Source organism: Engystomops pustulosus, chromosome 8 (genome assembly GCF_040894005.1).
Source record: "Engystomops pustulosus chromosome 8, aEngPut4.maternal, whole genome shotgun sequence".
Taxonomy (NCBI): Eukaryota; Metazoa; Chordata; class Amphibia; order Anura; family Leptodactylidae; genus Engystomops; species Engystomops pustulosus.
This window is the reverse complement of record NC_092418.1, coordinates 11,321,707-11,337,760: the sequence shown is the minus strand read 5'-3', so window position 1 is coordinate 11,337,760 and position 16,054 is coordinate 11,321,707. Positions and strand designations below refer to the sequence as shown.

Here is a 16,054-nt window from a genome sequence, read left to right as displayed (position 1 = left end):
AAGGGCACCCTTAACCTAAATAAATAAATCAGGGATTAAGGGAAAGGGGATACTGTTTTTTTTACTACGCTGTTGTTAAGTTCACAATGATTAATTTAAGTCTGAAACTGTAACATAACAAAATGTATTAGCTTGGGGCCGTACCTAAACCAATCTTACCACATAGATACCTAAACAGAACCAAGCTTACCACATAGATAAGTTAAAGGAACTAAGATTACTACATTGATACTTTACCAGAACAAAGACAACTAAATAAATAAGTTATCAGAACAATGACTACTGAATAGAATTCAGTTCCAGAATTAATCTTACAGATATGGTACCAGAACCAAGCTTACTATGAAAACACAGGGTCAAAAACAAAATTAGTATATGGGAAAAGCACCGGAAACAAGCTTAATACAAGCATATGTTACCAGAACCAAGACGACTTCATAGAAACAGGACCGGAACCAAGATCACAGTCCAACATCACAGTGATAATAAATCTGAAGTAGTATAAGACTGTCTACTTGTGGCTCCCCCTCTTAGGTGACAGATGACATCCTAATTAGGAAATTTGTCTTTTCAATGTCTCCCTGTCCACCATGTCAGCTTCTTTCAGCCATGTCTAGTCTCTACAGATTTGACACAAAAATGTTAGCAACTTCATAACACAAACTTGATACTATTCTGCTCACAGTTGCCTGTAAAGAAACAATGCCCCCACAATAGACAATATAGTTATAGTGTCCCCAGAGTAGCCAATATAACTACTGTGCCCCTTCAGAAGGCAATGTAGTTACAGTGCCACCACAGTAGCCAGTATACTCACAGGGGCCCCACAGTAGTCAATAACAGGGACCCTACATTGGCGACCTGTGAGATAGAGGAAAGGAGATTCAGGCAGCATCTAAAGACGCATTCAACTGTACCAGGTGCTGTAAGGCCTTAGACTGGAGTTGTCCTGGCACAGGCCAACACATCAACACCGTCGCCTATGCCAAAACTCATGATACTCATGATGATTACTACTATAGCCACTGTGGTAACAGTCCAAATCAGTCAGATCGTCTGACGGCACGCCCACAGAAGTGCGATCCATGGCCCCATTATGTTCTGAAGGTTGTTGAACAGGCCTGATGTTGCCTGATGTTGAGAGAGCACATATACCAGTTTGTAAAGCCAGGCAAACCCTCCATCCGGTACACAAGATCCAGGATGGTGGTCATCCTAAACTAGACAACGATAAGTATTTTATTTGCTAAACTGTTATGCTGCTGCAAAATGGGGCAGATTTACTTATCCAGTCCATTCGCGATCCAGCGGCGCGTTCTCTGCGGTGGATTCGGGTCCGGCCGGGATTCACAAAGGCAGTTCCTCCGACGTCCACCAGGTGGCGCTGCTGCGCTGAAGTTCCCCGGAATGCACTGAAGTTCACGATCCTATTCCAGGTGAAGGTAAGGGCGAGTCCTGCAACAATTTATTTTTTTTAAATGCGGCGGTTTTTCCGAATCCATCAGGTTTTCGTTCGGCCACGCCCCCCGATTTCCATCGCGTGCATGCCAGCGCCGGTGCGCCACAATCCGATCGCGTGCGCCAAAATCCCAGGGCAATACAGGGAAAATCGGCGCAAATTGCAAATATTCGGGTAACACGTCGGGAAAACGCGAATCGGGCCCTTAGTAAACGTAGATTCTCACGGTTGTTCTGGGTTCAGTCGAAGCTCTTTTTTGCCAATTGTCCTTTTGGCTCATAAGCCATGATTTTATACAGCATGATCGGCATTCCAGAGGGGCTACTTGGAGTATCTCCGCGAAGCCGGTCATGCTGTTTGTAAGGTCAAACATAGAAATTGCGTAATATCCGTGACGGCATCATCCACTGTCTGCAGACTGCGTTAATGTCCGTTTCTGTGTGAAAACTGCGGCTCAGTCCTTTCCTGTGTTTGGATTGATTGAGCCACACCCTGTTCTCTGCAGTGCAGCCCTGTCCAGCAAGGGTTAATAGTGGGATGGGAAGCTGCATCAGTCTGTTGCTGGAGGTCGGTCCAGGATCTGCCTTATAGACCTGCCTAGTCCCATCAGACCTTGTTGGTTATAGGTCTACCTCAACTCCGTGTATGATATTGCTATTGATACTCTATCGTTTATTCTGGTTATTGTACCCTTGACTATCCCTATTGGACTCTGATTCTGTTCTGTTCTATACCTGCTATCTTGTTGTGAATGGAACGGCTTGTGATTCTTGTGTGTGATTTGTTTCTTCATCTTGTCTTGTATCTGCACAGTGACTTAGGGAGGGACCATCATCATGGTTGTCCTGTACCACCTTTAGAACATGTGAGGCAGGTAGGTAGGTGACAGCTTTGGGGGGCTCAGCTTAGGGCTCACTGTCCTGTCTATCATCCAGTGCCCATTGACCCCCCTCCCTCGCATTTAAAAAAGTTTCTTCAATAAAGTGCAAAATCTCAGAAAATAGAATGTAGTAAAACACTCGCAGGACTGGGTGATGTAATCCTTAACATCCCATGGGTTATATACTATCTATAATCATCTGGATGTGACTGATCCAACACTATATAAACCCTCTATACAGCACCTTCTCTTACCAGGAGAGATTTTTACATTTGGACAGGCCTGGTCTTACTGTACAGGTAAGTGAGCAAGATGTAGAATTATTTATTGTTAATTGTAATTACAAAAAAGGATAATTTGTTTCAATTATATTATTAAAAAATTATATTAAAAAATTATATAAAAATATACCAGAAAATAAAAAAAATTGAAAACTCAGGGTTAGCTAAGTATTATTCAGAATGTATTCACGTCATTGTGCTGGAGACTCATAAGCCGAGTTTGGGTTTTTAGCACGTTTTAGTGCTGAAAAACTAGGCTTATACTCAAGTATATATGGTATATGTGTAATTCATAGCAAAATATGTCTTGTAACACAGCATAAAGGATCATGTGAATGTTTCCCACATGGGTAGAACAATGGATGTCAGCCAAGATGGAGACATTAATAGCAAGTCTTACCTTTCTAGAGAAAAGAGCAAAATTCTAAAATTTTATTTTGTAAAATTCAAGGTGGACGTGTAAATATTTTTTTGTTATTTTTTAAATTTATGTTATGTTTTACATTGCACACATTTACATTTGTTTAGATTAGATTTTATTTTATCCATTCTCTGGTCTTCTGTGTTCTGATATGCTGTCACCTTTACCTCAAAGGGGGAGTAATATAGGGGGCAATGCATCATCAAGGACTTTTTCAAAGTCATTGAAATTTGAAAAAATGTTTGAATTATGATTTCGGTAACCTCAAAAAGAACTTTCCACCAGCTTGTATCCAACCAAACCAACAAAACCCACAAGAGAGTGTTAAATAAATTTTCTCGGTGACAGGTTAGAAAAGTGGGTGCAGGCCCTGAACTCACTCACAACCCCTGTCACCTACCTAACAACCCTCGCAAAGCCTAATGCTCAGGGACTTCTGGTCGACAATCCCTACAATCTGGTACATGGGAAAGATGTCAAAAAACATAAAGACAAACTGAGAAGACCATGAACAGACAAGTGAAGTCAGGCAGAACTGCATCAAATACTAGTTGGCCGCAAGGCACAAAACCAGAGGTATGAGATAGTCGAGTAAATGTAGCAGAGGTTGGATACACAAAATGTCAAAAGCAATAGTAACGGAAAAAGTGTAATAGTTCCATATAACATATAAGGGTAAAACGGATGGCGCTCCCAGGAGGTGAGGGGGTCCACCATTCATCATTTAGGCCACAGCAAAACAGAACAAAATTACTACCTATGATCTCATCCCAAAAGGCAGCTGTCAATCAAAAGCAGCCCTGGGTGTGGTTTTCAAGCACAGATGCCTGAATCCGGATCTAATTCAGAGGACTCTGATAATAGCATTTCCTCTTTTTTTGTTAAAAGATACCTTTTTATGTTCTAAAATTTCCTTTCAAAGTTCTAATTGTCAAAAAGAGTCCAATTTTACTTGAGATGAGTTCGGCCGAGGCTCTGTAGGGGAGCTTCACTTAAGAGGCCGACAACTTGAGCTTTGTAGAACATAGAACAATGATCTTTGAATTAAATGAGGTTTTTTTTAAAAAAAAAAAAAAATGTTTATTATTAGAAGCTTGTAATGAAATATTGAAGGTATTACTCGCCCCACTTAGTGGACCACTTAAGCTGCTGTACAGGCTCTTCCCACATCCTCTATAGCTCTTTACGGCTGCTCACTCAATCTGGCTCTGTGGGGATGACCTGAGTGCTGTTTTTCCCACATTTTTAGTCTGATCAGAAAGGAAAAATCAATAACGGACCCAGGAAACTCTAGAACAGCAGCCGTATGTATCAGACAGGTGAGTTAATCAATTTGCCCCTCCCACCCCCCTTTTAACATTATTATAAAGGATTCATTATGATTACAACATTCATATTTTTTGATAAGATATCAATTTTAAATAGACAGTTTTGATAGTCTTTCACATTTTAGCTAAAAAAATCAATCTCCGCTAATGGAGGCCAGTATAGGATGATAGTATGTTACATTTTTAGAGCGACCGGGAGGAGGAAACCAGTGAGGGGATTGCGGAACAGCAGTGAGATGTTTATTTTGCTTTATTCTTTTGAACCCATTATCCAAAATTATGTATCTCAGAAGATGACGCCTTTAAGGGACTTCTCTAGGATTACAAAATAAATTTATTTCAGATTTAATTAAAATTTTTCCCACTTGAGTGCAGTGACCTTAAAGAGTCAACAGAGAAAATGATGGGAAGATTCATCATTGATAATCGGCAGAACATTCCTGGTTGCGTAACATTAATTTTTCTATTTTTCTGTCCACTTATACTGAAAAATCTATACTTCATACTTTTATCTTAATCTTAGTCACTTACTTGGACAAACGATCCAGTTTATGATTTTTTTTTCTTTCTGATAATAACTTTAAGGCGCAGAATATCACTGGATACCTGGATTGACCTAATAACCACACGATCACCATTAATGTCCTTTCCTCAATTATTACTGACATTCGGAATTTATTTTTATCTTCTAGGAAACAAATCAAATCCCAATGAAGAATGAGACTTTCATCAAATATTTTCACATGTTACCAGTTTTTGGAGAGACAAGACCATTAATGTCTACTTTCTTCTTCCTGATATATGTGGTGGGAGTTCTTATTAATTCCTCCATTATCACAGTCATATGTCTGGAGGTTCAGTTACATAAACCAATGTATCTCTTTATCTGTAATTTATCCATTGTAGATATATTTTATACATCGGTCACGGTTCCTAAATTACTGCACATGTTATTATCTGGGAATCATATTGTCTCCTACGCACAATGTTACACTCAGTTGTACTTTTTTTTTACTGTCGCGACTGCCGAGGAAATTCTCCTCTTCGTTATGGCTTATGACCGATATGTCGCTATCTGTGACCCCTTACATTATCATCAGATCCTGAGTCGGAGAAATTGTACCCTGATAACTATTGGGATTTGGGCTGTTTCATTTATAAACTCGTTAATGTTTGTAACCTTAGCGTTACACATGTCCTCCTGTCACTCCAACGTCGTCCACCAGTTCTACTGTGATGTCAAGTCCCTTACAAAGACGACTTGTACGAGCTCCCTGATGTTTTTTGTTTTAGCAGGAGTAGAAATTTTTGTCTTGGCCTTTATCCCAATGTTGTGCACTGTTATTTCTTACATTAACATTTTCTCTGTCCTCCTCAAGATGAAGTCCAAAGAAAGCCGTAAGAAAGCGTTCTCCACCTGTTCATCACACGTTATCGTTGTCTCTATATATTATGGATCTTGTTTGATAGGTTATCTGACTCCGTCTTACTCTGACATGCTGGATTTTAGCATCAATGTAGTATTTGCCACAATCACCCCCATGGTAAATCCAATCATTTACAGCCTGCAGAATTCCAATGTAAAAACTGCGTTGTTGGAACAAATTTATTTTCAGAAAGGCTGGAACTTGAAAACTAAAGGAGAATAGGAAACCACTGGAAAAGAAACCTCCCAGGTTAGATGTTAAATGAATTTAGATCACAATGATATATCACATAGATATTCATTACAATTATAATCATCATCCAATTGCGGTTTCGGAAAATTCCCAAAAATTCTAAGAAAAATAACTACCGGTAAGCAATTTTTCTGAATCAAAATGCACCTCAGTATTTTGTATGGTGCTTTCTTATGTTTATACACTCCCAATAAGCCTAGACAGGCTCCTGATGAGACAGGAGACCCCCTCATGGTATCACTGAGTTTTTGCAGAGTCTGTGGTGCTTTTTGTTGCTACCAGATGCATCGGCTCGTAATGTCCCAGAGGTTCTCATTTGATTCAGGTCAAAAAAAATGTGAGGGTCAATCAATGGCAGTAATACCTTCAACTTCCATTAACTGTCTACCCACTTGACGACATAACACACTGATATTGCATGCACCAGGAGAGACCATGGCACTGCACTAGTGTAGGGTCTTACTCTATCAGAGTAAGACCCTACACTGGTAAGACCCTACACTGGTGCAGTGCCATGGTCTCTCCTGGACATATAAAATAACCATGAGGGGGCTGTTTGGGATGATAAACTAGGGAATATTTTAGAGAACAGGAGATGGTTTAAGTTTCAGGATTTTTAATGCCACCACGTGAGTTCACTGCAAAGAGGCCACTGAGGCTCTGTAGCCTTGTAGCAGGTAGCCTTCTCGCATTCAACAACCCATGCTTTTTATTTGTTCATTTTAGTTTTAAGATGGTTTGTTATGGGTGGGAAAAGTTCTTCTTTCTCGAGACACTTAATGTTTGAAATAAATACCCAAAAGTTTTTATCTTTCTTGGGAGCAATCTTTTTGTAGCTTGATAGTTTGGTCTTGCATGGTCCTGTTGGGTCAGAATATTTACAGAGATACCAACCTTTTGGTTGGTCAAGTTAACTTAACAAAAAGAAAATGCTCTATATTGGCATAGTTTGACACTTTTGTATACTTAGGTGTACAAAGCTGCATTTTTTCATTTATACCATTTTGAATACAGTCTGAGTTTCTGGCCATTTTTATTCATATTTTTATTGGTGAAAAAATGTGAAAGAGTTGAGAAGGAACGGATGTTTTTCTCTGCCATTTACCAGGAATAATGGAATAATTTTTTTTTTCAAGGAGTGATGTAGATTAAAAAGATGAGGGAAGGTGCTGGGAGGTGATGGTATGGCAGCAGGTGGCCAGTAGGTTGCCAGTAGGCTGCAGAACCAGAGCACCTAGTTCCTCTGCAAATGTCCCCAAAACACTGCATGCTAATTTACATATTCATAAAGTTCACTTTTGGCACCCAAGCCACAGCTGGCAAATAAAAGCAAAGTTATTGGTGACATGTATGGCTACAACCCTAAGTAGATAGCAGTTACTTTAGGTAGGTAAATTATGGTGATGGATTACATGAACCAGTAAGAATAGAAGTAAAATGAGATACAAGTTAACATTCACAGAATCAGGGCTGGATTAAGGTTGGTGGGGGCCCCTGGGCGCAAAATCTGGTGGAGGCCCCCACTAAGTGTAGCGTACATAGACATCCTCCTGCTCATTAATTTGGTCTTAGAACAGAAATTATGCCTAAAATAAAAAATATTTCTATTCTTTGCAAATATATTCAATTATAATGACATTGGGGCCACATATCAGGGTCAAATAGCGAACAGAATTTCATCTAAAAATTTACTAAAAAAGTTCTCTTAAACTGCCTCTTCGGCTTTACCCAAGTGATGTTTTCGAACGTAGATGAAATTTTGAAATCAGATCTTTATTAGAGATGAGCGAGTATACTCGTCCGAGCTTGATGTTCGGTCGAGTATTAGCATACTCGGACTGGCTCGTTGCTCGGACGATAACGTCCCTGCTCAATAACGAGCAATCTGTTCTGCAGTGTTCTTTCACTGTGTTCTTTCAGTGAAAACATCTGCACTGAACAGTGCTCGTTCAGTTTGTAATTTTACTGAAAAATGCTCGGGTCTCCCATTGATTTCAATGGGGCTCGTTACTCGAAACGAGCACTCGAACATCTGGAAATGTTCGGCTCGAGTAACGAGCACCCGAGCATTTTAGTGCTCGCTCATCTCTAATCTTTATCCTATAAAAATGATCATATACTTGAGATTCATATTCACTATGTCATAAGTTATAGAGCCCGGTACTTGTAAGAATTTTAGGTAAATTCTACCAAAATCTGATTTCTAAAAATAATATACCATGAGAAGAATGGCCTCACAGGGTTGGTAAGGTGCCAATTAGATTGCCCTATAGATTGCTGTTTAGGATCCAGTAAATAATGGACTACTACATTCTCTCATTGTATTTTAATGAAATAGAAGATATAAAAAAATATAAAAATCTGAAGAATTTGCAATGTAGAAGATGAGCTCCCTCGAGATAAATGAAGCCGATTGCCAATTTTATCCATTCTTCTCTTTTAGTGATTAAGTAATAAATTAATTCCCAACTCCATGATATCTTTTCCCAAAGGGAATTGTATATTGTTAATGCACAGTAAATATAAATGTGACTTTCCACACGTAGAAATAGATTTTTGACCTGGAAGAGGCCTTGATTGATTGTCATTGGAGATTATTAGAGGTACAGGGTTATGTCTCTACATTTCCTGTCTGATTGCTGACTTGCTGATTGGAAATTAAATATTAAGAAATAGTATAATACTAAATATTCAACATAAAATTTAAAAAAATTGACTTAGAGTATGTTTGATCTACTTGAAATGCATCCAACATTTTTTGCTGAGGAAGCAAAAACCTCCAGCGCAGGCTCCCGGATCTTCTAAAATTGGATTTTTTATTCTTAATACAGCATAATAGTTCATGGAATAGAACACAGGTTATGATTAGAGATGAGCGAGCACTAAAATGCTCGGGTGCTCGTTACTCGAGCCGAACATTTCCAGATGCTCGAGTGCTCGTTTCGAGTAACGAGCCCCATTGAAGTCAATGGGAGACCCGAGCATTTTTCAAAGGGACCATGGTTCAGGAATAAAATGTGTTATTTAATTGAAAAATAATGTCTTCTGATAATTTGCAAACATCTGCGATCTATTCTTCACTGTTCCGCGCGTATATTATCTCCCGACAAGTTAGCAGATGTAAAGAACAGTGAAGAATAGAATAAAAACAGTGAACACAGTGAACACAGTGAACACAGGATCATTTAAGATAAAAACACAGTGCAGAACACAGTGCAGAATAGATTACAGATGTTCGGCACATCTGCTTACTTGTCGGGAGATACGCGCGGAACGGCGCGAACAAAATAGCATGTGAAGAACAATATATATGTGTGTGAAGAACACATTGCAGATGTTTAAATACATCTGCAATGTGTTCTTCACACATATATATTGTTCTTCACATGCTATTTTGTTCGCGCCGTTCCGCGCGTATCTCCCGACAAGTAAGCAGATGTGCCGAACATCTGTAATCTATTCTGCACTGTGTTCTGCACTGTGTTTTTATCTTAAATGATCCTGTGTTCACTGTTTTTATTCTATTCTTCATTGTTCTTCACTGTGTTTTTTTTAATTAAATGCTCGATCTCGAGCAGGGGAAATACTCGTCCGAGCAACGAGCCGTCTCGAGTACCCTAATGCTCGACCGAGCATCAAGCTCGGACGAGCATGTTCGCTCATCTCTAGTTATGATCGATCGGATGAAAGCCTTAGTCCTGAGTCCAATGCCGAAACGCGTCGATAACAACCTGTGTTCTACCCATTGTACTATTATGCTGTATTACAAATAAAAAATCCAATTTTAGAAGATCCAGGAGCCTGTGCTGGAGTTTTTTGCTTCCTCTGTTTACTTGTGCCTTTGCCTTGGGCACTCGGATCGCGGCTGACCGGTCTTCAATCAGGTGGGGGAAGTCTGAGCGGACTAATTTGTGAACTTTTTTTACTGTTTCCTAAATTTCTAAATTGATATACATCAAAATATCCATTGACTTTATAGCACCTCTTTGGATCTAAATAAATATACTGTCATTTAAAGTGATTATTTGAAAAAAAACTATTAAAAAACTAGTTTATTTGGATAGATAAGCAGTTTAGTCAGTATACGTGGATAGGAAAGGCTACCTACAGTATGTACAGGGCAGAGGTTCAAGTTATTGTAATGGGATGAGCAGTGGGGCATGGGGTTACATGAGAAGGGTGGAAGGAGGATGGGGGAGGGCTGGGGGTTGAGGGAGGAAGGAAAGGATCATTTTTTAATTTTTTTTGGGAGGAGGGCAGGTTTGGGGTTTTAGTGCAAATTTTTGGAAATTTTAGATTTTTATATAAGTATAGAAATAAACTCCACTGATACCATTGAGATCCAGGGGAGAGATTAAGCGTAAATAAGTTGAGATTTTTACTATGTAATAATGAAAATGTAAAATAGATTTGCAATTGATTTGCAAAATACTTCTTTCTGCTTTTTTCTTTTCTGGATTTTAATGCATATTTATGTGTTAAGTAAAAAAAATTCTGCTGAGTAAAAAAATCCAAAAGTGTTAAAGGTATGGCAGTTTTTAACCATAAGTACTACATTACCAAGCACAATGGTGCCTTCATCGGGTAGGTCTGAGAGACTATAACAATTTTGTAAAAAGATGCTAACCCTAGTTTTTTTTTTTCCCACCAACAACATGATGGGGGTCATTTACTAAGAATTTGTGGACCGCACTATCATCGGATATTTGCGTAGATTTCCAATTTGCGCTGCATTTAGCAGGGAATTTTGGTGCATGCGATCAGATTTTGGCGCATCGGTGCCGGCTTTCATGCAACACAAATGGGGGGTGGTGGCTGTCGGACGATCCGACTAATTCTGACTGAGTGCGGGATTTAACATTTAAATTGCGTCACAAGACAATGCACTTACATGCACCGGGAAGAAGAAGGTGAACTCCGGCGGACCTGAGCTGGGAAGCGACACATGCAGGATATTGGGAGCACAATGTAAGTGAATCGCGGCAGCCGTGCATTCTCGTCGGACAACGCACCTCGGGGATTGCACAGGGACGGGTAAGTAGATGTCCCCCGATGTCTTTTAATAACAACCCCTTCTGAAAAGTCAGCTGACTGGGTGATCAATTAATCAGCGATCCAGTATCAAAGATCCGGTATCTATAATCTTAGCCACTTGCTGTTTGTCTGGTTGTATATTTTCTCTGAATGTTAATTTAAAATATTGGGGCACATTTACTTACCCGGTGCATTCGCGTTCCAGCGGCAGCTTCTCGGGCGAGCATTCGGGTCTTCCGGCGACTCATGAAGGTCCTGCGCCCGATGTCCACCAGGTGTCGCTGCTGCGCCGAGGTCCGCCGAGTTGCATCAGAGTTCACTGATCTCTTCCTGGTGCATGTAAGTATGGCGCGTGCGACCAATTTTTTTTTTTAAATGCGGCGGTTTTTCCGAATCCGTCGGGATTTCGTTCAACCACGCCCCCCGATTTCCGTCACGTGCATGCCAGCGCCGATGCGTCAAAATCCGATCGTGTGCGCCAAAATCCCAGGGCAATTCAGGGAAAATCGGCGCAAATCGGAAATATTCGGGTAACACGTCGGGAAAATGCGAATCGGGCCCTTAGTAAATGACCCCCATTGTGTTAAATTATTTTAAAATTTTAAATACTATAATGAAAAATGTTTCCAGTCCAAATTCATGGAAAAATTCTGTCTTATTTATTCTGTTTTATCTAAAGATGGGTTTTTGTAGTTTGGATCATATCTCAGACATATTTCAAGGAACTCGAAGGAGAGAATCAACTTCATTATAGTCAATGTTGGGGTTAAGATATAAAGAAAATTTGGGAATCTTGAAGAAAATTCTTGCCGAGTTTCAGGGAAGGACAATTGATAAAATTGCTAAATTGTGACTGAACCTAGACATTTATTCTATGAGGATGTATCCGATCAACATTCCTCTAGTCGCGACTTAGTTATCCGTCCAAAGTTGAGAACTATTCTAATACCTATTTTGACCATTCACGGTACAATAATCCCACACTGTTCAGAATTTTTAGTAGACTAATTAAATTTAGACGCCCTTTAAATTTGTAACAACATAATAATCTCCAGAATTCCATCCAGATTCGTCTTCCAGAGATGATACTAGTAGAAAATTACACTTATGATTACTTTATATTAACTTTTCCATCACAAGTCAAGAATAAGTCCCTTCTGTCTATTATATTTCTACTAATATACCTGACTGGAGTGGTAGCCAATACAGTGACTATTATAGTCATCTATAATGACCAGCACCTCCACACCCCCATGTATCTATTCCTCTGCAACTTATCCATCATTGATCTTTGCTACACAACCATCACGGTACCCAAGCTGGTCTACATGTTCCTCAGTGGTATCTACACATTATCCTTCACTCAATGCTTCACCCAGATGTACTTCTTCAGCCACCTGGCAACAACAGAGGACCTCCTGCTCTTCATTATGGCTTATGATCGATATGTGGCCATCTGTGACCCTCTACATTATCACAGTGTATTGAGTAAGAGGAACTGTCTACTGTTGATGACCATAGCCTGGGTTTCAGGTTTCTTTAATTCCTCAGCTACAACCTTTGCCTTGTCTAAGATACCAATGTGTTATTCTAATACCGTCCCACAATTCTTCTGCGAATTTAAAGCCTTCGAGAAAATCTCTTGTCCCAATGCTGGTTTTCAGTTTATTAACTATTTGGAAGCTTTAACCTTTGGTCTTGGTCCTTTTCTTTGCTGTTTAATCTCATATACTAAAGTCATCATCATCATCCTACAGATTAAATCCAGTGATGGAAAAAGAAAGGCTTTCTCCACCTGCTCATCCCACCTCATGGTCCTCACTATTACTTATGGCACCTGGGTCTCTGTCTATATTATGCCACCATTCAAATATACTCAAGTCTTTGAACTGACCCTTTCTGTCCTTTATACAACCATCACCCCCATGTTAAATCCTTTAATTTACAGTGTACGGAATAAAGATGTAAAGAGGGCGATACTGGTAATGGTGGGAGACAAGGTAAAAGAATAGTAAGAAGAAGGGTTTTCTATAAATGTTTAGGATCTTGAAGATCTTGATCCCAAATGGCCATTGAATGAAGCCAAAGGTCGTGATGAAAAAAAATAGTAATAGTTACAAAAATATAATTATGTAAGAATTATGGATGACATATCATGGCAGAAAGATTTAAGGAATAAAATAATTAATAAATGGAAAATGTAAAAAAATAATCATCAAACTGTTGAGTTTTTGTAATGTTCTTACTCCAGATACCAGTAATAGTTGAATTTTGGCTTTGTCCATATACAGTGGGGGTCATTTACTAAGGGCCCGATTCACGTTTTCCCGACGTGTTACCCGAATATTTCCGAAAGTGTCGCAGAGCTTGCACTTACCTTCATCCAGGATAGGCCAGTGTACTTCAGTGCGTTCCGATGCTCTTCAGCCCAGCAGCGCCACCTGGTGGACGTCGGAGGAACTACCTTAATGAATCCCGGCCGGACCCGAATCCACCGCTGGATCGCGAACGGACCGGGTAAGTAAATCTGCTCCAGTGTGATGAATGTACAGCAATTTTTTTTGTATTTTAAGCTGCCAGGTCTTTGCCCAACTGACCCCCAACCAGGTTAGACTCTTTCTTCTCAAGGTGGTGTAATGAGGAGACCAGTTTCAGAAAAAATTTAAATACAGTATAGCCTGTCACTGAACCCACCAAAGGTCCTAAGTGCTTGCCTCACATATCCTAGGTGGTTGGGGACAACTAGCCAACAATCCCTCCCTTCAGCAAAGTGCAACAGTTAAGAGAAGTCAACGTAGACAGGTCAGAGCCGATAGGCCAACACAGTACAAAAACACTAGATAGTAAAGAGGTCAGAATAACAAGCAAAAGTCAGGATACCAGAAACCAAAGATACAAATAACAAGGAAGGTGTGGAGCTGGTAAGAAACTTCTAGAACCAGCAGTGAATGAATGGAAGGTAAGGCTAATATGTGGTCTTGTCAATCACCACAGGTTAAAGGCGTTTGCCCATGAAAGAATGCTCTCAAATTTTAATCCCCTTGTGATGTTTACACAATAAAGATCATTTTTAATCATTTTTAATTGTAATCCTTACTTTACACTTTTTTACTCAGTTTTATTGCTGTTTTAACTCCTATAACTCAGAGACGGCCATTGTTAAATTCCAGAGTGTGGGCAGGAATTCACTAAGCAGACACTTCATGATCTCTCTGTGCTATGAGCTGCTGTGTGGTGACAATGTGCTTAGATTATCAGGGTACAGGGTTCAGAACATTCTACTAGTATCTGACACAGAAAAAAAGGATATATTTTTTAATGTTCATCTTATTTCAGATTCTACGCATCTCTTTTTCTTAATTAAAAACTTTCATGAACATTTCACTGTTGAATTACTGACTGTCAGATTCCAAAAACAGCAGATGGAGGTGATTTATCACACAATAGGCAATATACAAGCTAAGGAAGCCACCATGGTTCTTTCTCTTTCTGACCCAATGATCATGTGATAGGTATCTGGGGGTGGGGGGAGGCTGCAGGGTCTGTTCAGACCCAATGAGCCCAGCTCAGTCCGCTAACTTAGATTTATAGGTTAGTCTCTAGGATCCAGATGAGTTACAGAAAAAGCACCCAAAAGTCGGCCCAGAGCTGAATTTGTTACTACTATGGGCACAGATCTCTAATATCTTATCCAGGTTTACCAAATGCGATCGAATACTAGTTTACCATTGTTTCAAGATGCAAAGATCATCCTCTACTCACACTACCCAAAATCATCTCTTGACTCACCCTCCCTGCTAAATCCCCTGATCCTATCACTCTACTAAAACTGCCCTAAGCTTTTGATTACATACTATTTGCCTAAGCTTCCTTAATCTTTCATCTGACATTGTCACTCTGTCGCAGGGACAGAAACGCCTTGCACCAACAAACTGCTCCACCAATGTGCCCACTCCCATTGGCTGCCCCCTTCTTCACGCCCCTCCAAGCCCAGCAGTAGTGTTTATTTTTTACCAATAAACCAATGTTGGAACAGCAGAATCTGGTAAATTTTTTTCATTTTTAACATTTTTATTTATGGTTTATACCGATTGAAAAAAAGTAATACTATGGCACACCTCACCGATAGGGGTTTTTTCGACATGTTTGGTGTGGTCTGTTTACATTTACAATAGAAAGGGGAGAATAATTAGTTCTAGCAATATGCTACCATTTGCGATTATTTATGAGCTTCTACTGCACTTTAGTGGTGTAGAAGTCCTAATAAATACCCCTATGCCTCAAATCCTATGGTCATTAGGCATTATGGATCTGGCTTTATTCTGGATTTGGATTTCCTCATACATTTCAACTTCTCATTCTGATGAAACACAGATCTATATCTCATGCTCCGATATCTTTGTTCTGTTGTCCACAGTTCCGCAGAGTCAGCCATATCCTCATTCTCTTCCCACTTTCTAAAATTTGTTATGGACAAAATGGAACTCATAATCTTCACACTCTTCCCAGTCTCCTACTGTGCTGCGTTGGAACAACCTTGAATCTGCCGTATCCTTTTACCCTCACATGAGGGCCCTCACTACAATCTCTTATCTCCACCTTGAGAACATCTATCACATTTGATCATTCCTTAATTGAGAGTCTACAAAATTGCCAGTCTTTGCCATCATCATCTCTCGCTTGGACTGCTGCAAGATTCTTCTCTCTGACTCCACTCTGCCAATCTATCATCATCTCTGCTGCTACTCCATCACTCTTCTAGTTTCTCATCCACTTCTACTTCTACTTCTGATTGTCCTTTCACTGATTAGCTATTGTACCAAAAAAAAATGATAAAATTCTAATCCGTATTTACAAAGATGGCCACAACTTGCCCCCTTCATATTTCTCTGACCTAATCTCCTAAATTCCTCCGTTTATGTTATTTCCCATCCACACTATCACAGGACTTCTCCTGTACATCCTCTATAAA

The 16,054-nt window shown here is 39.7% G+C and overlaps 1 protein-coding gene across 1 annotated transcript; it reads left to right on the top strand.

The window, feature by feature from the left end:
* Nucleotides 1–12,335: 12,335 nt before the first annotated feature.
* On the top strand, nucleotides 12,336–15,652 carry LOC140076108 (olfactory receptor 1468-like). Its single transcript, XM_072122613.1, has 2 exons — nucleotides 12,336–13,082; nucleotides 15,500–15,652. The coding sequence occupies exons 1-2, from the start codon at nucleotides 12,336–12,338 to the stop codon at nucleotides 15,650–15,652; spliced, it is 900 nt and encodes a 299-aa protein (XP_071978714.1).
* Nucleotides 15,653–16,054: the final 402 nt, after the last annotated feature.